Source organism: Oryza sativa, chromosome 12 (assembly GCF_034140825.1).
Source record: "Oryza sativa Japonica Group chromosome 12, ASM3414082v1".
NCBI lineage: Eukaryota > Viridiplantae > Streptophyta > Magnoliopsida > Poales > Poaceae > Oryza > Oryza sativa.
The window spans coordinates 272,205-295,026 of NC_089046.1; the positions used below are offsets into that span (position 1 = coordinate 272,205).

The window sequence follows — 22,822 nt, forward strand, 5'->3', positions numbered from 1 at the left end:
AATGATGGATTAATTAGGTTTAATTAATTCGTCTCATAGATTCCTGTGAGTCTGAAATTTGTTTTGTTATTAGATTACGTTTAATATTTCAAATGTGTGTCCGTATATCCGATATAACATGCATGGGTAAATTTTTTTTGCCAACTAAACAAGGCCTAAAATGTACAAATCCCTTTGAGATGCTTTTAGGAAACTAATAACTTGGGTGTGAAGTAGTTAAGGGTGATTTATGTCATCAAGTAAACCTGTGTTAGTAATAAAATTGATGGGAGTAGTGGGTGAGAGAGTGAATACAGGGATGATGGGGGGTTATTAAGGAAAAAGAGGCCATATGTTTGTTGCAAAGCAATAGAGAAGCCAAGCAGGCAGCCACTAAATTGGGTTGGGGTGCCTCCTCCTCCCTTTCTTTCTTTCATCTGCTTCGTCCTCAGATCCGATCTCTCTTCTCTTGTTCTGGGGTTGGGGTCTCACGACCCGCCGCCTTCTTCGTCCCCGTCGCTCTAGAGGGGATCTCACCGCCAGCCGTCTCTCGCCATGGCGGCGGCCAACGCCCCCATCGCCATGCGCGAGGCGCTCACGGTATCCTCTTCTCCTCTTACTCCTCCCCGCGAGATCTCACTCGTAACCAAGGCGGAGCTAATGGCGCCTGACTCGTATCTCTTCTCCTCGCTCGATGCAGCTCACCAGCCTGGGGATCGCGCCCCAGTTCGTCACCTTCACCCACGTCACCATGGAGTCGGAGAAATACATCTGCGTCCGCGAGACCTCCCCGCAGAACAGCGTCGTCATCGTCGACATGGCCATGCCCGCGCAGCCCCTCCGCAGGCCCATCACCGCCGACTCCGCCCTCATGAACCCCAACACCCGCATCCTCGCCCTCAAAGGTTCCTTCCTACCTAGATCTACCTGCTATCTACTCTTTCGGATCTTCACTTATTTCCTAGCGATCTACTCTCCTACTCCCTAATCTTTCTACTATTTGCTTAATTCAAGGAGCCATAGACTACCTAGCACATTCATTTTGCCATCCTACCATAGCTGGAAACCATACTGTTATTCTTACCATTTGCTTCATCTTGTTCAATTCATCAGAAATGTGTATGCTAATTGTGGTTTACCTCTATAATTTCGCGCACATGTATAATTTCCAGTAACAATATGTTAAGGACTGACAAATTATTTAGCTTCGTGATCTACTATCAAAAAATTCACGATGAATCTCGATCAACTGTGCATTTTACAACTTCAAGAGTACTTACTCCATAGTAAACCAACAGTTTTCATATTCTCATGCTGCTCATTCCTAGTCACAGTTTCCATGCCCTTGCTAGTTGCTACTGACTAGGAGTCGACTATCATTTCGGTTTTCGCTTATATTTGTAGCCATGGCCACAACATCAACTTATTCTCCCATAACTCCATAAGTTAAGCTTAATTTTAACCTCGGATTGGGCTTACATGGATATTTCCACGCTGTTCTTCCTAATTGAATACATGACGTACAGATCATCTGGTCTTGCACTTGATGTTTATAATATATCCTCTCCAGGCAATTGTTCACTTGTTATACTGTTTCATACCATTGTCACGATTTGTTCATGCTTCATGCTTTTGTATGTCTATTTTTAGGTTGCTTCAGATTGGATTCATACTGGCAATAAATTTTTCTAATGTTTACCATCACCAGTGTTTGTCTGACATTCAACATTCAATTTAAAATGCCTAGTTTATACATTGACATCATGGTGTCTGGCTAGCTTACTAATTGCTTACGTAGAAGCAGAATGATATGTCTTTACTTTTGCAACTTTCCAGCTGTTTAACTTTTTTTTGTTGCTGGAATTTGCAGCTCAAATACCTGGGACAACACAGGATCACCTGCAAATCTTCAACATTGAGGCTAAAACAAAAATTAAGTCCCACCAGATGCCTGAGCAGGTACAAAATTTGAAGTTTTGCCAAAGTATGCGTAACCACTTTGTTTAAATTGTATCCTATAATCTTAATGTATTCTTTGCATATTTTATTTTCTTTTCACAATCACAGGTTGTGTTTTGGAAATGGATCACCCCAAAGTTGTTGGGTTTGGTAACACAAACATCAGTTTATCACTGGTCAATTGAGGGTATTGAACTATTGATCTGAACTTTTGTCCAATTATTATTCGCTGCTTTGCATTATTTGGATCATATCCATACAAACCAATGATTTTTTTTGCATGTATTTGTTGTAATACAGGAGATTCTGAACCGGCCAAGATGTTCGATAGGACGGCTAATTTGGCCAACAATCAAATTATCAACTATCGATGTGATCCATCTGAGAAGTGGCTTGTGCTTATTGGAATTGCACCTGGTGCTCCAGAGGTATGTTTGTTAATAAGTGCCGATATAACAGGCTGCAATGGTGTAAAGATCAAAATCCTTTTGGGCATAGTGTAAAAGACTACATATATTTTCGAAAGTTGTAGGAAATATGCTACACCTATGCTGGAGCAGTTCTTAAAAGTTTATTACGTAATGCTTTGTTCTATATCATCCTAACATTGATGTGCTCTCTTTTTCACCCATCAGAGGCCACAACTGGTGAAGGGAAATATGCAACTTTTTTCTGTGGATCAGCAACGTAGTCAGGCACTTGAAGCCCATGCAGCATCCTTTGCATCATTTAAGGTAATGTCCGGTACTCCAGTTATATTTGTGCTGGTTACATATTCTTTGTTCTACTATTTGCCAAATTTTCCTTTTATTTTTCCTCCACAGGTCGTGGGCAACGAGAACCCTTCAACTCTCATCTGCTTTGCCTCAAAGACAACTAATGCTGGGCAGATCACTTCTAAGTTGCATGTTATTGAATTGGGTGCCCAGCCAGGTTTGTCTCTGGAAATTTTCAAGATTTGTTTTGTTTCTATTTTCAAGTTTGTAGCAGAGTAAGAAATAAGTAGAATGCCTTTTATCAAACACACATTTGTCATTTAGTGTAGTCAGTGCTATTCTGCAAATGGTTCTATATTCCACCCCATTCTTCTCCTTGTAGGCCATTAACAGTGAATAAATGTTCATGGATAAATCATTCCTCTGTTCACTCGTTCTTCCTATCATTTATTTCAGGGAAACCAGGGTTTTCCAAGAAGCAAGCTGATCTCTTCTTCCCCCCAGATTTTCAGGATGATTTTCCTGTGGCCATGCAGGTGAATATCTTGCACTCTAAAGGAAGTATACCCTGTTAGATACCGCATAGATCTAATTTTTTTAAATTTTCTGTCAATTACAGATCTCTCAGAAGTATGGCCTTATCTATGTAATTACGAAGCTTGGCCTTTTATTTGTATATGACTTGGAAACAGCTGCAGCGGTCTATAGAAATAGAATTAGTCCAGATCCTATATTCTTGACAGCAGAGTCTTCTGCAAGTGGTGGTTTTTATGCCATCAATAGGAGAGGACAGGTTTTACATGCCACAGTTAATGATGCAACCATTGTGCCTTTTGTCAGCAGTCAAGTATGTTCTCCTGCCCTTAAATTACTTGGCTTATGTGCTTGCTATTATCGTTTTTAACACATTTTGTTTTATGCAGTTAAATAACCTTGAACTAGCTGTAAATCTTGCCAAAAGAGCTAATCTTCCTGGGGCAGAGAACTTGGTAAGTTCCATTACTTCTATGCTTTTGTTGTGATGCTGTTACAATTGCAATTTACGCTTGTTACCTATGCTGGTTTTATCAGTGGCATATATTTTCCTGCAAGATATGATAGCGAGTTTAATGTTTTATATTGCAGGTTGTGCAAAGGTTTCAAGAATTGTTTGCACAAACAAAATACAAGGAAGCAGCTGAGTTGGCTGCAGAATCTCCTCAAGGTCTTCTCCGAACTCCTGATACTGTTGCAAAATTTCAGGTGCATTTCTGCTCTTGATTACAGAGCTATTAACACTTCTTCACCTCCATTTTACAGCTATTTTTCACATTCTGTACTGTTAAAAGCTTAAAATTATGTGAACTGATGGATGATGCATCATGTTTACTATGCTGGCCCTAGATTATAGAGATTAGTGTGACTCTTACCATAGCAATTTCAGCAATGCGACTACTATGGTGACTTCTTTATAAAATCATTGGGCTTTATGAATAAAAAAAATGTTCCTTCTGTTTTACTGCATAATGGAAACACCTGGTAACTACTTACCGTTACTTTCTTGAGGTTTTATTTGATAAATGCTTCAAACATAGTGAATGCATTACTATTATTATTTTCATTTACTTTCCTGTGTTGGGACTGTACAACTAATCTTAATGCTTATGCTCTTCTGCTTGACTTAGCTTTTTCGTTTCTGTGCTTTAAAATGCAGAGTGTTCCTGTTCAAGCTGGGCAAACGCCTCCACTCTTGCAGTACTTTGGCACATTGCTAACTCGGGGGAAGCTCAATGCTTACGAGTCTCTTGAGCTATCTCGACTTGTTGTCAATCAGAACAAAAAGAACCTTTTGGAAAACTGGTTGGCTGAAGACAAATTGGAGTGCAGTGAAGAACTTGGAGATCTTGTCAAGGTAAAATGGGTCTTAAGTTGTTTGTTGATTGCACATATCGATTTTGTTACACTGTGTCCTGTTTGACTGTCTGGATTGTTCATTAATTGATACCTGCACTCTTTGGTGTAGACTGTGGACAATGATCTTGCTCTGAAAATATACATAAAGGCTAGGGCAACCCCTAAAGTTGTTGCCGCTTTTGCTGAAAGAAGGGAATTTGACAAGATCCTTATATATTCAAAGCAGGTATATTTGTTCAGTACTGATGAATCCTCATTTTCAGCTGTAAGAGTTCAGCTTTGATGTAAACTGTTGGCCTAATACATTTGCTGTTTCAGGTTGGATACACCCCTGACTACCTCTTCCTCCTCCAGACCATTTTACGTACGGATCCACAGGTAATTTATTGGTTAAGCTATTTTGTGCTAGGGTGAAATATTCTGCTTTGTTCTGTGGGTTGTTGATTTTTATTTGCAAAATTTATTATTTACTGTATATCTCTTTTACCAGGGAGCTGTCAACTTTGCGCTCATGATGTCACAAATGGAGGGGGGCTGTCCAGTTGATTACAATACTATAACTGATCTCTTCCTTCAGGTATCCTTTTAATTCATTTCAATGCATAGTCGGTATGTAATACCTTTGCTTTTTTACCATGAAATTCAGTTGTGTCTTGCCTTACCATGCCCATTTTTTAACAGAGAAACATGATACGTGAGGCAACAGCTTTCCTGCTGGATGTTTTAAAGCCAAACTTGCCGGAGCATGCTTTTCTTCAAACCAAGGTTAGCAGTTTTTTCCCAATAAGTTCGGCCTTTTACCTTTGCATTGCCATGTTGCTCAGTGGCTTCTTTTACCTTTATACTGTTGTGTTGCTCAGTAGTTTCTGTTTGAATTGATTGTAGGTTTTGGAGATCAACTTGGTCACTTACCCAAATGTTGCTGATGCCATCCTTGCTAATGGTATGTTCAGTCATTATGATCGCCCTCGTGTTGCTCAGCTTTGTGAAAAGGCTGGCTTGTACTTGCGAGCTCTCCAGGTCAGTACCTTTTTGTTGTTTTGGTTTACTTTTTTTTTTCTTTGCCTGTCTGTTTAATTAACATTATATTGTGATGCAGCATTACACAGAATTACCAGATATCAAGCGTGTCATGGTGAATACCCATGCCATTGAGCCACAGGTTTGTTATCTTAAGTTATGCTTTGTTGCCTGTCTATTATTACTGGCTGGGGTGGTCCATTTACACCATTATTGAACAGGCACTTGTTGAGTTCTTTGGCACTCTTTCAAGAGAGTGGGCTTTGGAGTGCATGAAGGACCTTCTGCTGGTCAATCTAAGAGGGAATCTTCAAATTGTTGTACAGGTATTTTTGCTACGTTTAGTTTGACCTTCCCTTTTTTGTCACTTCTCACATTGGTTCTGATTATTATCGAAACATGTGTCATATCTGCAGGCTGCCAAAGAATACTCTGAGCAGCTAGGGGTTGATGCTTGCATAAAACTGTTTGAGCAATTCAAATCTTACGAGGGCCTTTACTTTTTCTTGGGAGCTTATTTGAGTTCCAGGTAGTTAACTACACCTGATGTTGATATGTGCGAAGCAATTTTGTCCTTAACGTGGCGCACCTTAATATCGTTCTTTACATTCAACAGTGAGGATCCAGATATTCATTTCAAATACATAGAAGCAGCTGCTAGGACTGGACAGATCAAAGAAGTTGAACGTGTAACCAGGGAATCCAACTTTTATGATGCGGAGAAGACAAAGAACTTTTTAATGGAAGCGAAACTGCCTGATGCCCGTCCGCTGATTAATGTCTGCGACCGCTTTGGATTTGTTCCAGATTTGACCCACTATCTGTATACAAATAATATGCTTCGGTATATTGAAGGCTATGTACAGAAAGTATGCAACTCTTCCAATTCAGTGTTATTGGAGTATCATCATTCTCATGTGCTATGTATTTAAATGCTTATTTTCCTTTATATTGTAGGTGAACCCTGGAAATGCTCCATTAGTTGTTGGACAGCTACTTGATGATGAGTGCCCTGAAGATTTCATTAAGGGTTTGATTCTGTCTGTCCGTTCTCTCCTTCCTGTTGAGCCACTAGTTGATGAATGCGAGAAGAGGTATGATTCTTTATATTATCTTGTATTCCACAGCCAGCTTAAGGGCATGTGCACATGCACACAAACATATGCTTTTTTGTTTCGTTGCTGATCTCATCTTTTATATTTCTTTTTTCAGGAACCGCCTACGGCTGCTGACACAATTTTTGGAGCACTTAGTGAGCGAGGGTAGCCAAGATGTCCATGTGCACAATGCTCTTGGAAAAATCATCATTGACAGCAACAATAATCCTGAGCACTTCCTTACCACCAATCCATTTTATGACTCTCGCGTGGTCGGTAAATACTGTGAAAAGCGGGATCCTACCCTTGCTGTTGTTGCTTACAGACGTGGACAGTGTGATGATGAACTTATTAATGTCACCAATAAAAACTCACTGTTCAAGCTGCAAGCTAGGTATGCAAATTGTTTTTATTCTTCATACCTTTTAATTTTATTTCTTCTGAATCTTTAAATCCATCTATTGATTGCTTACATAGAAATCGATTTGAATTGCCAGGTATGTGGTTGAAAGAATGGATGGTGATCTGTGGGATAAAGTTCTACAGCCTGAAAATGAATATAGAAGGCAACTCATTGACCAAGTGGTTTCTACGGCTTTGCCTGAAAGCAAGAGCCCCGAGCAAGTGTCTGCTGCCGTTAAGGCTTTCATGACAGCTGATCTTCCCCATGAACTGATTGAACTTCTTGAAAAGATCGTCCTTCAAAATTCTGCTTTCAGTGGAAACTTCAATCTGCAGAACCTTCTCATCTTGACAGCCATCAAGGCTGACCCATCTAGGGTCATGGACTATGTCAACAGGCTGGACAACTTTGATGGGCCTGCTGTTGGAGAAGTAGCAGTTGAAGCACAGCTGTTTGAGGAGGCTTTCGCTATCTTCAAGAAGTTCAACTTAAATGTGCAGGCTGTCAATGTTCTATTGGACAACATCCGAAGCATAGAAAGAGCTGAAGAGTTTGCATTCCGTGTTGAAGAAGATGCTGTTTGGAGCCAGGTTGCCAAGGCCCAGTTGCGTGAAGGTTTGGTTAGTGAAGCAATTGAGTCCTTCATTCGTGCAGATGATGCAACACATTTCCTCGACGTCATCCGTGCTGCTGAGGAAGCTAATGTATACGATGATCTAGTTAAGTACTTGCTTATGGTAAGGCAGAAGGCAAGGGAACCCAAAGTTGATGGAGAACTCATCTTTGCGTATGCTAAGATTGATAGACTCAGTGATATTGAAGAGTTCATTCTCATGCCAAATGTTGCCAATCTTCAAAATGTTGGTGATCGTCTGTATGATGAAGAACTTTATGAAGCAGCAAAGATCATCTATGCCTTCATCTCAAACTGGGCTAAGCTGGCTGTTACCCTTGTTAAGCTGAAGCAGTTCCAAGGTGCTGTGGATGCTGCTCGCAAGGCTAACAGTGCTAAAACATGGAAGGAAGTCTGCTTTGCTTGTGTTGATGCCGAGGAGTTCCGGCTAGCACAAATATGTGGTCTCAATATTATTGTCCAGGTATATATACAGGACCAACCTGTTAGAACTAAAACATATTTCAGTACAAGTCTTTTCTTATCTAGATTTTTTCTAACACCCTTTTTTTTGTATAGGTTGATGATTTGGAGGAAGTAAGTGAATACTACCAGAACAGAGGATGTTTCAATGAACTTATTTCCCTCATGGAAAGTGGTCTAGGACTGGAGCGTGCTCACATGGGCATCTTCACAGAATTAGGAGTCCTCTATGCTAGATATCGCCCTGAGAAGCTCATGGAACATATCAAACTTTTCTCCACACGTCTCAACATTCCTAAGCTTATCCGTGCTTGTGATGAACAGCAGCACTGGAAAGAGCTTACTTACCTATACATCCAGTATGATGAATTTGACAATGCTGCCACCACTATTATGAACCATTCTCCGGATGCATGGGATCATATGCAATTTAAGGATGTTGCTGTTAAAGTTGCAAATGTTGAGCTATACTACAAGGCAGTGCACTTCTATCTGCAAGAGCATCCTGATCTCATCAATGACCTTCTCAATGTACTCGCGCTTCGTTTGGATCATACAAGAGTCGTGGACATAATGCGCAAGGTTTGTTTCTTATGGCAGGGCCTTCTATTGGTCTATCAGTTTTGCTCCGTTTCAAAATTTTGAACTATTTCATTATTCTTTGTACAGGCTGGTCAGTTGCATCTTGTGAAACCATACATGGTTGCAGTTCAGAGCAACAATGTCTCTGCTGTGAATGAATCTTTGAATGAGCTTTATGTTGAAGAGGAGGATTATGAGAGACTCCGTGAATCGGTTGATATGCATGACAACTTTGATCAGATAGGTCTTGCCCAGAAGGTAAAGCGATTAGATGATTGTACTGCTTATTGATGTTATTTTTCCTTTTTTTTTTATTTTGAATAACTAATGGCTGGAATGCCTTGATCAGCTTGAGAAGCATGAATTGCTTGAGATGAGGAGGATCGCTGCCTACATTTACAAGAAGGCTGGCAGATGGAAGCAATCTATTGCCCTGTCGAAGAAAGACAACATGTACAAGGATTGCATGGAGACATGCTCACAGTCTGGTGACCGCGAGCTGTCAGAAGATTTGCTTGTCTATTTCATTGAACAGGTTTGATTTAAGCCCATAAATTTCTATCTTATTTTTGTGTTGAATATTTAGCATGTAGTATGCTGCATTAACTTGTAACATTGCCATCTCTTCTAGTTATATGCAGACCATGCATTTTTATTGCTGTTTTTAGTGGCATAATTTTCTGTTCGATGATATCTAAGAGCTAGCAATGTAGTGTGTGGAAATATGCATCCAGAAATCCAGTTTCTGTAGCATTGCCATCTAAAAATAGACAAGCTGTACTCCAATTGAAGTGAAACAAGCAAGCTCACCTGATTTTTTATTATTATTTAGGCATAATCTGTATTGCATTCTGATGAGTAACATCTATAATTGTGTATTGCAGGGAAAGAAAGAATGCTTTGCTTCTTGTCTCTTTATTTGTTATGACTTGATCCGTGCGGATGTTGCTCTTGAGCTTGCATGGATGAACAACATGGTGGACTTTGCATTCCCCTATCTGTTACAGGTATCTTGTTTCCGTTCATGTGTTTGGGACTATTCATTTACGTACAGTTTTCCATAACAACAAAGCTTGCTTCATGTGCAGTTCATTCGGGAGTACACAAGCAAGGTTGATGAGCTAGTGAAGGACAGGATTGAATCACAGAATGAAGTAAGGGCTAAAGAGAAGGAAGAAAAAGATCTTGTTGCTCAGCAGGTAATCTATAGAGATTGCTCTTCTTTTGGTTATTATTCTGTTATTATTTAGTAGGCAGCATGACGAGTGGTATTACATTGTATGGTGCAGAACATGTATGCCCAATTGCTTCCTCTTGCCTTGCCTGCTCCTCCTGGTATGGGCGGTCCTCCACCGCCAATGGGGATGCCGGGCATGCCTCCGATGGGCGGAATGGGGATGCCTCCGATGGGTCCTGGACCTATGCCAGCATATGGGATGCCTCCAATGGGAAGCTACTGAGTTATCATCCACTTGTGAAGAGTTCATTTAGATAAGAATTTCAATTTACACAGAAGAGGAGGCATCTTTCAAGTTGTAGATGTGCTATTATTGGTTGTTTAAACTGATTCTTTTGGTACCAGGACAATTTTGGCGAGTGAAATCTCTAGCCAGGTCGAGTTAATTGCTGGTTGCTATATATATTATGTTACGATGGGATAGGATGAGGGATGGTTGTTAGGTTGAGCGGGAGCTGCAAAGGCTGGTACCATTATTTGTATAGGTTGTGTGATAAAAAAGCTTGTAGACATTTTGCATGTACACTTTGCCGTAGTGGTTGGCGTTGGCAGCCATAAACAGGAACACCATTGTCTGTATGTTACTTGTTTACGGTCTCATGTCCAGCTGTTTGAATTTTGTACCTGAAATATTTTTTTCTTTGGACAAAAAGATGGAGTATTTGAATATTTCGCTCTTGCCAGTGACTTGTGTATTCTATAATATTATATGGGTTTTTCTTTGAGTAAATAAATGCATTTGCCAACCCTGGTTGCTGTGGTGTACAACAAAACAATGCAAGTGTTCCTCGATCGGTTGCCTTGTTGCAGCCTTCACCCCTGCGCTGCATGCTGTGTGATTTGCTAATTGGGTTTGTTATGAAGCTGGTTATCCGAACAAAATCGACGCGTTTGCATGTGATTTGCTAGTTGGATTTGTTATGAAGCTGGTTATCCGAACAAAATCTACGCGTTTGCATGTCGCTTGGTCAGGAATCGATATGTAGAGAGGGTTACGACGGCAGAGGATGGTGTTTTTCGTCGAAGTTGCTCGATTCTGCAACATTGACTAGACTCTTCTATATTGTTAATCTAGAAAGACCCAGTGCAATGCAAACAATGGGCTCTGCCCGTCTGCCGTCGTCTAAAACGTTGAAATGGGGAAGCTGCAGGGCAGGGCTTACTCTTCCATCTCCTCTTGTGTCTATCCATCAACATTGAACAAAGTTGTCCTAGACCTAGCTATTCTTCCTCGTGCGTGCTATGGCATGCAAATTGCAAAGTAAAAAAACAATAAAATTGAATGAATCTATCATCATATGGACACATGAGGAATTACCAAGCTATCAATCTGTCATCTGCACTAATTAAATAATTGACAACAAAAGAATGAATGAATGAGAAATAGTGCAACAAAATAAAACGTAGGTCAAGCCATGAGCATCATGACCCTGAACTCGTCAAAGGAGAGCACGCCGTCGCCGTTGAGGTCGAACCTGCAGATCATGGCCCTGCACTCCTCCATCTCCAGCCGCTGATGCTCTGACCCCAGCCGCCTCAGCATCCGCCGCAGGCTCGCCGGCGTGATCACCGCCGTCTCCTCCTCCTCCGCGTACATGTCGAACGCCTCCCTCAGGCACCTTAGGCTCTCCTCCGCTGGCTCCTGCAACTGATGAGCAGCAGAGAGCCTCATGAACTCGTGGTGGTCCAGCAAGCCGTCGCCGTCGGTGTCGGCCGTTGCGAGGATCGCCGCCGCCTCCTCCTCGGACACCTCCTCCCCGAGCGCCGCCGCCATGCAGCCCCGCAGCTCGGACGCGGACACCTTGCCGTCGCCGTCCTTGTCGAAGGCCGCGAACACCGACGAAGCTGACGATGCCATGGCACTGTCAGTGATTATATGGTATCTAATCTAAGGAGAGGATTAATCTCGGTTGCTCCTGGATCGACAATATAATCAGAGTTCGCAAGTATATACGTATATATGTAGTGAGTCTAATTTGCGACTTGTCTCTGCTGCAACTTACTATCGAAATCATCGGTCGATCTGATGATAGCTATATACTCCTATATATAAGATGATAGAGATGATCCAGCAGGCAATACTTACTAAGGTAAGAGGACAGAAGGTTCAGCGTTAGTTAATTCCCATATATTTCGATGCATGGAGTTCACGCCTATAGCAGTGGACCGACCGATCCATATGATGCAAAGAAACGTTTCCGCGTCATTCAACAATTTAGTTTTTCTAGAACATGCATGCATTGTGTTGCTCGTGTGTTTAAATTTTCTTCTCGATCTATATATGTTATTATTAATTATTCAGTTTTTCGTACTCCATTTAACAGTAACCTGGTCAGTCCTTAATTATTTAATTAGCACCGTCTGACGGACGCGTAGCAGTATATAGTTACAAATTAATCAATCATATATTTATACTGTTATAACATGTGGTGTGTTATCTTGCACTTAATTAATTCCCTTTTGAAGCACGGAAGCATGATAAATCTAATCATCAGAAGTCAAATAAATCATCTGACCAGACGGCCAGGTATTAGACAGTCATTTGCAAGATACTAGTATGACATTATGACTTAATGCCAGAGTATATCAGAATGATCAAGCTAGCAACGCGTTAGTAGTCACACGTTTTTATATAATATTACATACTTAATAGATAAATAGAATAGATAGAACCAGGTTTGTTTAAGAAGATGATATTTAATTTATACTACCAATAGTTTTTTGAAGTTTATATCATCGTCCATGTGGCATGCCATGTTGGCAAGACCATGGTCAGGCTTTGGACCGAGATGATACGTTAAACCAAGTTTAAGGATCTCGACGCACGTTTTGCAAGTTCGTGGACCTAAGTGAAACCTCGTTACAAGTTTAAGTATTGCTAGTGTAATTTACTTATTAATTAATTCCAAAAACAGAACTAGGGAAATGCTGCGCGCCGGGCGTTCGATGGCAGTGGAAAAATCGGACGCCTCGGACGCCCGCGCCTACTGCCACTCTTACTTTAAAATGATTTTCTCTTAAACTAATTATCCAATCTACGATCCGATCACACCGTTATATTCGTTGTAATTAAATCTTTACAACAAGACCACACATGATTATATTTCGACAAAAAAAATATTTTAGCTTTTCTATTGATATTTTTTTTAATGTTGCATATGATCTCTTTCGATGTTTCAACCAGTAGTTTTACGATGTTTCAGCAAGTGTATTTGCGATGTTTCACTATGTACGGATCAAATGTTGCAATGAATTTTGATACTATGGAACGCGCCGTTGCAAAAAATCACCCACATATTTTGGAAACCCCCTATTAAGGGAATTTGGTTTATTTTTTGTTCCACCAAAAATATTTCACCTAGTGTACTTACAGTGTTTCACTGTATATAGATCTAATGTTACAGTGAAATGAAATATTCCATTGCAACAAAAAACCCACATATTTTGGAAACCCCCTATTAAGGAAATTCGTTTTATTTTTTGTTCCACCGAAAAATATTTCATCTAGTGTACTTATAATGTTTCACTATGTATGGATCAAATATTGCAGCGAACTGAAATATTCTTTCGCTATTTGCTGAAACATTGTTTTTATATAAGGTGAAACAACACCCGATTTAAACGAGTGAAACATTTTCGATCTATTTAGTGAAACAATTCCGATATATCTGGTGGAACATCGCGCAACATTTAAAAATAATTCAATAATAAGCTAAAAAAATTTCGTCGGAATATATCCATGTGTGGTCTTGTTTTGAAGATTTAATTGCAACAAATTTAATGGTGTAATCGAATCATGATTTGGATAAGTAATTTAAGAGAAAAATCAGTTTAAAGTAGTTTTTTCACGTAAATCGGACGCTGATGTCGATTTTTCCCCCAATATCGGACGTCCGAGCCGGAGTTGTCTCCACAGAACTAATAAAGAGTCGATGGTAGAAATAAGCTTAGCTTGTGTTGGGGATATGCATGATGGTTTTGAATAGGAAGTAACAGTAAGGTAAGGGCATTATGATGGGCTGGATGGAAATTGTTCAGAAATGTTTGATGGTTGATGTTAGGGAGATATATGGATGGATCGATAACAGTTGGGCAGGAGAAAGAAAGCGGTGATAAGCTAGAGTGGGTTGGTACTACATGCTCCCGTATCCGATTCCTGTTGGGCCTCCAGCCTTATTACTGTGTTTATATATACATACATCAACAAGGAAGGAAGGAAGCCTCAACGGAACAAACTTCAACGTGGAAGGAAGAAAGGAAGGAAAAGTGTCAGCTTGCGATGAAGCGGCGGAAAATCCCCAACCCACAGCAGCAGCTTGGGCAGATTTACGTGTTACCACGACGACGACAACCACACCGCGGACTCCACGCTGCGCCGTGGCCGCCTCCTCCGCGCCCTCGTCGTGTCCTTGGACCCCGTCTCCAACATCATATCCTCAACGCCCTTTGGTACCACACCGCCTACCCTCTCCCCACACACCAAGAGTTGCCACAGGACATCTCCGACACCCGCGCCATGTCTCCCGCTCCCTCGACGGCCTCGTCACCCTCCTCCGTGCCATCACCACCACCGGTGACACACTATCCAAACATGAGGCCGTGGTCCACGCAATGTGACCTCACCGACAAGCTGCAGCAGCAGCACACCGTGACGATGACCAAGAAGAAGAACCCATACGCCGCAGCAGCCGAGGCTTCCAAGCACCCGCAGCACACCGCGCTCGGGTCATTCCTCCTGTCCCTCTCCGGCGACGGCGAGAAGCTCGACCGGCTGCGCCACTTGCTGAGATCCATTACCGATGGCTCTGGCCGTGTCATCTCCGATGCTGATTGGGAGCAGCTAAACGCAATGATGATCCAAGAGCGGCTTATGATAACCAAAAAGATTGGCAGAAAAAGAGCGCTGCCTCCTCCATCTGCTGCTCCACACGACTTGGCAGAATTATCCAAGAGAAGGTCAGCCTATGTGAAGCGACAGAGGTTTGCTCGCAGCAACCTAGAGGAATTGCTTCTCAAATATTGCAGACAACATCCTTGGGTACGTAAATTGAATTCACACTAGTACAAACTTAATTACCTTTTGGTTTCTTGATTGATTAATTATTTAATTAATTGCTGCACTTGAGATTGATTATGCTAAAATGTGTTTGTAATTGCAGGAACCAAGGTACAAGCTTGATGTCATCTGTGGACTGGAGGAACCCAAATCCTATCACTGGAGAAGCTACCATGCTAACTTCCTGGCAAGCGCCAATGGCACTAATGTGCTCAATGGTGGTGAGGCAAACCCCCCTGTGCGCAAACTGTTCTTCGCCGAATTCTGGGACTCACAATCTGGTCGATTTAACAAATCAAATTCAAAGCCCATCTGCTCTCCTGTTCAAAATTATAATGCATGTTTCGGTGAGTCACTCAACTCTTGTTCCTACTCTACTACTATCTCCGTTTCAGGTTATAAGACTTTTTAGCATTGTCTATATTTATATAGATGTTAATGAATCTAGGTAACATATATATAAATGTGGATAATGCTAGAAAGTCTTATAATATGAAACGGAGGAAGTAATTTTTATTTTTGTCAAGGAATGTATTAGACAGGCACAATAATTGTGGCAATCGTTATTGCAATTTGCATGCATGTTAATGCCCTACTGGATTGGTGTAATAATAATATTGTTTTGGCTTTCCCAGCAGGTCGCCTTTGCAGCTTCTGTGATGAACCAAGAACGATATTGCATCCACCATGTGCAACTGGAAGTCATTCTAATGACGATGACGATGCTGATGCCGATGTCATTCCTGACTACAATGTTGATGATGCCATTCGTATGTATGGCTCTGTTGCGCCCGAGCTTAGTGAGGGCAGGGACTTGGTAGAGTCAGACATCATTTATTTTGATCACGAAAAGGATGCTGCTAATCTCACACAAGTTCTCAATGACCCCTCCTTCAAAGAAGAGGACAATAATTTAGGTCGGAGGAGGAAGCAGTAGTAATTAGGTTCCAAAACAGAGCATGTTATGTTTGCTAGCTCAGATCAGGAACAGGCATCTCATCAGAAATTACTACTAGAAGAAAGCTGTACTTGATGTTTGACCTTGGAACTTTGAAACTTTTGTTTGATTAGCCTTGGAAATTAATAACAATGCCATTTTTTTTCTCTTACAAAAATAAAGCAAGGCTATGCGCCTATGCCAAAAAGAGTATATGCTAATGCTGTGACGAGTGATTAGTGTTCACAAAGCACGCACATATGTTTGAGAAAACTGATCAAGTTGACCAAAAAACAAATCTTCAATCGGTAATTCCATCAGTTGTTGATTTTTTAAAAGAGGAACTAGACGATGAGTTTATTCAGGAACTTGTGTCAACAATGGCCGGATTAGCTGTCACTCTGTCAGTGAGGCACGGAGGCTTAATTTCATGAAAAGAAAAGATTATGAATTTCCGACCTCAATGGTCTCATGGCTTAAACTACAATTGGTGCCACTCGAAAAATAATAAGCTTGTTCCCCATGTACGGCAATGTCTCCGGCGAGCAGCTCATCTTCCGTCATCCTCAGCGGCACGAACGCCCTGACGACGACCAAGATGATGGACGTGGCGGCCACGTTCCATGCGGCAACGAACAATGCGGCGGCGACCTGCTTCAACACCTGCACCCCGCCGGCGCGGACGCCGTAGACGAGGCCCCTTGAGCCGGTCACCGGAAGGAACATGTCACAGAGAGTAGGGTGCGCGAAAACGCCGGTGAGGACGCCGCCCAGAACACCGGACACCGCGTGGGTGTGCAGGATGCCCAGCGTGTCGTCTACCTTGAACGACATGGCGGCGTTCATGGTGTAGCATGGCAGTGTCCCCGACGCGACGCCCATTAGCAGAGCTGCCCACCCCTGCACCAGCCCTGCCGCCGGAGTTATGCACACCAGGCCGGTGATCATGCCCTGCACCGCGCCCACCACCGACGGCCTCCCGCGGACGGCGATGTCGCAGCAAACCCAAGCGAGGATGCTGGTGGTGGTGCAGATGTGCGTGTTGAGCACCGCCACCGACGAGTCGGTGTTGGCGGAGAAGGGGTCGCCGCCGTTGAAGCCGGTCCACCCCATCCACAGGATGCCCGCGCCGGCCACCATCGCCACCAGGTTGCCACCACCCGCCATTGTCATTTCCTCCTCCTCCTTCCTCCTTGGTCCCACCCAGTACGCGGCCGTGTAGCCGGAGACGCCGGCGGCGAGGTGAACGACGTAGCCGCCGGAGTAGTCCATGACGCCCCAGTGGAAGAGGAAGCCCCCGCCCCAAATGCTGTACGCTCCCACCGTATAGGACAGCGTCGTCCACAGCGGCACGAACGCCATCCACGCCTTGACGCTCATGCGCCCGAGCACGGCGCCGGCGACCAGCCCCACGGTGACGCCGGCGGAGGCCCACTGGAAGAACACCATGCTCGCCGACGGGTACAGCGGCGCCACCGCGGCCGTCTCCACCTCGCCGTTGGAGTGGAGGTGGAGGGTGAAGGGGAGCAGCGCCTGGGTGAGCATGTAGTGCTGGGCGAGCGCCGGGGCGGGGCGGCCGACGAAGGGCAGGAGGCGGTGGCCGAAGGCCATGTTGTGCGCCCAGAGCGCCCAGCACGGCATGGTGGCGGCCATGGCGTAGAGCGCCATGAATGCGGAGGTGAGCGCGCACTTGCGGGTGACGGCGCCGGCGTAGAAGAGGGCGAGACCGGGGAAGCCCTGCAGGGCGACGAGCGTGGCGGAGAGCATCTGCCAGGCGTTGTCGCCCTTGTTCAGCCACTCCGGCACCGCCACCGACGCCATTGCTCTTCCTAGTTTGAGTTCGATCTGCTGCTTCATCTACTTACAAGATGATGATGATAGTAACAATGTAGTAGTATATTGATTAATAAACCATGTAGTAGTACAGTCCTAACTAACAGGACATATGGAGTAGTAACAACCTATGAGAGAGAAAAGTCGTGTGTCTGCTACGGTGAATTGGGGTGATCTCATTAACAAGAGTGCAACTCACTCACTTGTGAGTATAAAATGTATAGCTCATTAACCAACGATATATATATAGCTTGACTGGTGGACAGGAGACAAGAGAAAATATCAAGTTCTAGGGCTTACCAACATAGTTGAAGGAATCTCAGTTTGTAACCCCAATGAGTTTCCTTAATGAAGCCTGGCAGCCCGAGTCTTACAAATTTTCAGTATTCATTCATGACATAAAAAAGGTTTGGTCTATCTTTATCATCACCGTTGAGATATGAACTGGAAATAACATTTCGGAAATTTTCTATCCGAAAGAATTAAATAAAAGAAACAGGAAGAATGAAATTAACAAAACAAACAAACCTGCACACAACACTCACAGAGGCCCCAGGCTAGGCTCCAAAAACAACTAAAGAGTACGTTTTCTTTCTTCTTTTTGGCGAGAAATCAAATTATAGCTACCAACGAATTCATTCAGGGAGTAACAATTGTTCGGAAGAGTTTAAATACCAACAGATGAAGCATGTTAGCTGCGTAGATGTGCCACCCTGTTAATAAGACACGAAGAGTTTTATAGAAAATACTAGGACAACGAACACCCTGTTAACATATTACATTTTTCAGATTTCCAACGTACCAAGAGCACAGACGCTTACATTGAATGACCTCCTTCGGTCATTCCGGCAAAAAAGAGCACAGACGCCATGCGCACGCACAATACCAAAAACTGCCTCAGCACAACAAGACAGCAAGTGCGTCACTGCAAACTGGGTGTGCAAGCCAAACAAGCTTAAGAAGAATCATCAGCTTCAGCTCGCAGTTGCGCCAAGCCTTCCTTGTAAACTTCGAAGTCATCAGAGGACCACCGGCAGACAAGGTACAGTCGGAATGTTGCCATCTGCATCCCAAGCAACCGCTGCAATACAGAAATTAAAGAGGACCTTAATGCAATGGAATAGAAAGACATAGGATTGGCCAATGTGTTTTAACTTGTGTATTTCTTAAAGTACATAATAATTACGACACCACAAAGATGTTACCATTGGCTTGGTCACAATATTAACATCATCAAAAATGCCAATCTGATTTTGCATTTTTTTAATCATGCACGATATGCAGTACATACCAGAGTTTGTGCTGCTTCTGGTGAAATGGGCTTCCCTTCTTCACATACTATGTGATCTGCAACTAATTCTACCGCACCTGCATCAACCAGGCCAAACTTTACAACCATTTCGCTTGGTGATTTCCAACACGCGCACAAAAAATGTAGGGAAACTGCTAACCTTTGTTCAGACGAACTGGCATTCCTTGCTTGCGTAGAAAGGGTTCCATTTCATGTGTAAACTGTTCTAAGGGGCCTTCCTTAAGCTCCACCTGACATATCATCAGGTTCTAAATTTAGTAAACCATGTTTTATGAAGAAGAGAGAGTGAATAGTTATTCCAGACATTGTGCATTGCAGACACCACAGCTAAAACAAAATCACCAAAGAGCTTAACACTGTCAAAGTGCTTTTGACTTAATTTTCCACAAGTTACTGTAAATCCTACTACTTTCATTCCTAAAATCACCAAAGAGCTTAACATTGTCATTGGTAACGTCAGCATAAATCTCGATAAGCATGGTCATTCTAGATTGTTTACTGAGAAAACAAGCCATGAACAGAGGTACATAAATAGAAAGGATAACTTGAATACCGTTTCTGTCGCAATACTTCCTGTCCTGGCGAAATCATGCTCTTCGAATTCTCGAAATAATCTGCAGTGGAATATATGGCAAAAAAAAAGCTCATATCAAGCATAGGCAGTCATCATGTATAAGTATAAAGTGCAAGCCATTGGATGAGGAGACTACCTCTCTACATCATCTCTTGGAAGATTAGTAAAGAACAGTCCAGTATCACCTTGTAGGAACTAAATACAGAAAACATACATCAAGTAAGAGCTCATAATTCAAAGGAATGGTGTGGATTGTATTATATGCCAAGTGTTAAGAAAGGAAAATGTCACCTTGGAAAGTTTATGAAGGCCTGTTTTAGCTTCATCAGCAGGTGAACGCCCCAACGCTATCTGCATGACCTTCTTTCCAGCAAGGAATATCCTGACATAAAGGGAGTATGTAAGAATTTCATCAAACAGCCAACCTAGAATAGCCTTTGCAAATACATGCAAATATGTTGTAGTTGCAAGGTTAAAGCGAAAAGCATAACCGAAAAGCGAAAATTCAATCTATGCAGCATATCGTTTGATGCTTTGAGCAGAGAGGCACAGTACTGGCTAGACTAGTAATACTAATAATAATAAGAGGCAGCTACCTGCTGGAGGACTTGAGCTGCTCTCTGAGGTCCTTGAGCTTCTGATTCCTCATGTTATCGTAGGTGAAGACATAGGCATTAGCGTAGTGCTCGACGGCATCTTTGATATCGGTAACAACTTTGCCCTTGCGCTCTAATCCAGGCTTCTTCTTGGTCTTGGATAAGGTTACTGCGCTCGAATCAGGGGCACAAATTAGAGCTTTGGTGCTGATAACTAACTAATTACAAAACAAGAGCGATCTGTGCAGAATATGCAGGATAGAAAAAAAAAATAAAAAGAGAAGGTTTTTGGATCTCCCTTGGCCTTGGGGAAACAGCATCACAGCATAGTCTGTACCTTACTACTGGCGAGTGAAAAGCATGAATGAAGTAAACAAGCTGTGCAAAGTAAACTGTATGATTCTCTATGATTAGAACTAACAGCATATATAAAATTGCAAAAGATAGGATATGAGCGAGGTAAGAATAGAATCAGTCAGATAGATGGATGAGCAACGAATCGCCGCGGAGTATAGGGATTAGATGCAGTTACCAGGGCGGTTGCGCTTGGATTTCGGCATCGCCTCGTATTCTCAGCTCGTCCTCGTCGTCGGTGCTGTTGCGGCTGGCGGTGGCGGCGGCGATGTTGCTCTGTGGGGTGGTGGCTCTAGGGTTTAACAAGACGTCGTCTGTTTGGATTTGGACACAAAGGAAGGAAAGAAGGGACCATTGGGCTGGCCTCCTTCATGGGCTCCTCAATATATGGGCTTGAACATTTTTCTCATTTTATATATGGGTCGAATATTCCAACTTAAATCCTTCAAATTTCAGCCTTCTTCAATTTTTTATGAAGGAAATGTAAATGTATGTTTTGCACTGCTTCAACTCCAGCTTCATGTCTCTTGGAGCTAGAGCCCAGACAAATAGTTTTAACACCATCTAAAATGAAAGTAGAGTTGGTTGAAGCGCTATCACAAAATAAATTAGAGAAACGGATCTGATTTTAGACTGCTCTAACTCCACTTCAAACCCAACTACTCGTCCACCATCTGATCTCGCCGTAGGGTCGATCTAGCCGTCCACGTGTCCCAGTGTGCTGGCCCTTCCACGCCCGTGTGATCGTCGGATTGTGGACGGACGGCTTGGATTTCGCGAACCGGTAAAAACCCTAGCCGCCTGTCCTCTCCTCTCCCCACACCCGTCGGTTCGCTCGCCGCCTCCGCTCGCATGCGCCGTCGCCGCCTCCGCTCGCGTGCGCCATCGCTGCCGCAGCCCGCAGCTCCCTCTCCTCTACCGTGCTGCCGCCACCGCTCCCTCCTAATGAGCCGCCGGATCTCCCAGTGAGGAGGCCGGGGCCGCTGAATCCGGTGACCCCGGTCTGCTCGCTGGCGGATCCGGCGCAAAGACGCCCCACCTCCTCCGTCGCCGCCGCAGCTCCCTTCTCCTCTACCGTGCTGCTCTGGCCGCCGCCGTGTCACTCTGTGGCCGCTGCCCTTGCTCCCGATGCCACACGACAAAAGTGGTGGCTCCTTCGCCTTCGCCTCCTCCGCTCTGTTCCTCTCCTCTCTCTAGCTCTCCTCGCCCTCTTCTCCTCACTTATACACCTTCAATGTTGGCTCGCCCCGCCCTCTCACGCTCTCCACTACCGCCGCCGCCGCCCTCTATTCCACTGCCATCGCTGCCCTCTCCTCCGATGCCGATCCCGATGCCGCCGCCTCCATCCAAACTGCCTTGACTGTGTGCCAGGCGTCGGCACAAGCCGCCGGTGGTACTTGCCGCCGTTGATCCGCAACCCCACTCTTCCCCTCCACAGGTTAGCCCTAAACTCCCTTGCTCCCCATTCTCCATGTCCCTCTTCTCTCTTCTCCATTGGAGGTAGGCGCAAGGAGCATTTGTTTTTGTTTTTTTCTCTTCACAATTTTGTAACGTAGAAGATAGGATTACTAAACCATTGTTGATCCCATATTATTAAACATGTCAGTTCTATTGAACTTTTTATATCTTGATGAATGTGTATGATGATTTACTTGATACTACTTTGATCAAACACACATATTGCTGTCATGGTCTTCTTGGATGCTATATTGCTATTGGCCAGCTTAAGATGCTTGGATTAGGTCTTTTTAAGACTTCATCAGAATAGTTGCACCTAGCAAAGTAAAAACCAGCAACTTAGATGGTCCCTCAAGATGTCGAATAGCCATATCCCTAATTCATCACATTAAATCTGAATGCAATAAAATTTGTTAGGCTCTATAGTTGAGTAGAAATGATATGGTTTTTTGACAAATCACCATCTATTTCCTATATGCAGGTAATTTTCAGGGCAACTCATTGGCTCCGATTTTGGGCACAATTACAAAGGTGTGATGAAGATGGAGAGTTTCTGAAAGTTGCATGTCGCGAGTTGGAGACAATGGTGTTAACGACCAAATTTGGTAATATCAGTATCGGAAAGGAAGATTAGATCGAAGCGGAATCAAAGATAAGGATTATAGCGGAAACAGAGTAAGAATCGACTGGAGTCTGGATCGGCTACGATTGGATCGGCTA

At 43.3% G+C, this 22,822-nt stretch overlaps 4 protein-coding genes and 1 pseudogene across 5 annotated transcripts; 2 read left to right on the plus strand and 3 right to left on the minus strand.

The window, feature by feature from the left end:
• Window positions 1-414: 414 nt before the first annotated feature.
• On the plus strand, window positions 415-10,665 carry LOC4351255 (clathrin heavy chain 2-like). Its single transcript, XM_015764335.3, has 30 exons — window positions 415-579; window positions 680-884; window positions 1,850-1,938; window positions 2,047-2,125; window positions 2,239-2,366; window positions 2,574-2,672; window positions 2,763-2,871; window positions 3,111-3,190; window positions 3,274-3,501; window positions 3,578-3,643; window positions 3,780-3,896; window positions 4,348-4,545; window positions 4,657-4,773; window positions 4,866-4,925; window positions 5,038-5,124; window positions 5,229-5,312; window positions 5,433-5,567; window positions 5,647-5,709; window positions 5,789-5,893; window positions 5,984-6,096; window positions 6,184-6,436; window positions 6,525-6,661; window positions 6,780-7,058; window positions 7,162-8,164; window positions 8,260-8,745; window positions 8,833-9,003; window positions 9,095-9,280; window positions 9,630-9,752; window positions 9,834-9,944; window positions 10,035-10,665. The coding sequence occupies exons 1-30, from the start codon at window positions 535-537 to the stop codon at window positions 10,203-10,205; spliced, it is 5,127 nt and encodes a 1,708-aa protein (XP_015619821.1). The 5' UTR covers window positions 415-534; the 3' UTR covers window positions 10,206-10,665.
• Window positions 10,666-11,120: 455 nt separating this feature from the next.
• On the minus strand, window positions 11,121-12,163 carry LOC4351256 (probable calcium-binding protein CML25/26). 2 transcript variants are annotated; one of them, XM_066306333.1, is made up of 2 exons: window positions 12,069-12,163; window positions 11,121-11,827 (listed from the first exon to the last, which is right to left on the minus strand). In XM_066306333.1, the coding sequence occupies exon 2, from the start codon at window positions 11,754-11,756 to the stop codon at window positions 11,391-11,393; it is 366 nt and encodes a 121-aa protein (XP_066162430.1). In that variant the 5' UTR covers window positions 11,757-11,827; window positions 12,069-12,163; the 3' UTR covers window positions 11,121-11,390. The 2 variants fall into 2 exon arrangements, with proteins under 2 accessions (XP_066162430.1, XP_015619490.1); XM_015764004.3 differs by lacking the exon at window positions 12,069-12,163 and having other exon boundaries at window positions 11,121-12,002.
• A 2,102-nt stretch (window positions 12,164-14,265) lies between these two features.
• LOC107275796 (uncharacterized) lies at window positions 14,266-16,108 on the plus strand (annotated as a pseudogene).
• Window positions 16,109-16,206: 98 nt separating this feature from the next.
• LOC107278274 (ammonium transporter 3 member 1-like) lies at window positions 16,207-17,965 on the minus strand. The gene has a single exon (XM_026022245.2). The coding sequence runs from the start codon at window positions 17,830-17,832 to the stop codon at window positions 16,420-16,422; it is 1,413 nt and encodes a 470-aa protein (XP_025878030.1). The 5' UTR covers window positions 17,833-17,965; the 3' UTR covers window positions 16,207-16,419.
• Window positions 17,966-18,425: 460 nt separating this feature from the next.
• On the minus strand, window positions 18,426-21,000 carry LOC9270809 (uncharacterized). The gene is made up of 8 exons (XM_015762903.3): window positions 20,823-21,000; window positions 20,291-20,459; window positions 19,986-20,076; window positions 19,831-19,889; window positions 19,674-19,734; window positions 19,260-19,350; window positions 19,100-19,176; window positions 18,426-18,889 (listed from the first exon to the last, which is right to left on the minus strand). Exons 1-8 carry the CDS (start codon window positions 20,848-20,850, stop codon window positions 18,764-18,766), a joined length of 702 nt encoding a protein of 233 aa, XP_015618389.1. The 5' UTR covers window positions 20,851-21,000; the 3' UTR covers window positions 18,426-18,763.
• Between the last annotated feature and the right edge of the window lie 1,822 nt (window positions 21,001-22,822).

What these genes read in the sequence shown, in the direction of transcription:
- LOC4351256 (XM_015764004.3), bottom strand. Translation starts at nt 11,840, where the DNA reads ATGGCATCGTCAGCTTCGTCGGTGTTCGCGGCCTTCGACAAGGACGGC.
- LOC9270809 (XM_015762903.3), bottom strand. Translation starts at nt 20,850, where the DNA reads ATGCCGAAATCCAAGCGCAACCGCCCTG. An exon ending in CCAAGAGATGATGTAGAGAG is followed by an intron (nt 19,735 to 19,830) that starts GTAGTCTCCTCA and finishes ATTCCACTGCAG; the next exon opens with ATTATTTCGAGAATTCGAAG. An exon ending in GAAGTATTGCGACAGAAACG is followed by an intron (nt 19,351 to 19,673) that starts GTATTCAAGTTA and finishes ATGATATGTCAG; the next exon opens with GTGGAGCTTAAGGAAGGCCC.
- LOC4351255 (XM_015764335.3), top strand. Translation starts at nt 535, where the DNA reads ATGGCGGCGGCCAACGCCCCCATCGCCATGCGCGAGGCGCTCACG. An exon ending in TGCCTTTTGTCAGCAGTCAA is followed by an intron (nt 3,502 to 3,577) that starts GTATGTTCTCCT and finishes TGTTTTATGCAG; the next exon opens with TTAAATAACCTTGAACTAGC. An exon ending in GTCTCAATATTATTGTCCAG is followed by an intron (nt 8,165 to 8,259) that starts GTATATATACAG and finishes TTTTTTGTATAG; the next exon opens with GTTGATGATTTGGAGGAAGT.
- LOC107278274 (XM_026022245.2), bottom strand. Translation starts at nt 17,832, where the DNA reads ATGAAGCAGCAGATCGAACTCAAACTAGGAAGAGCAATGGCGTCGGTG.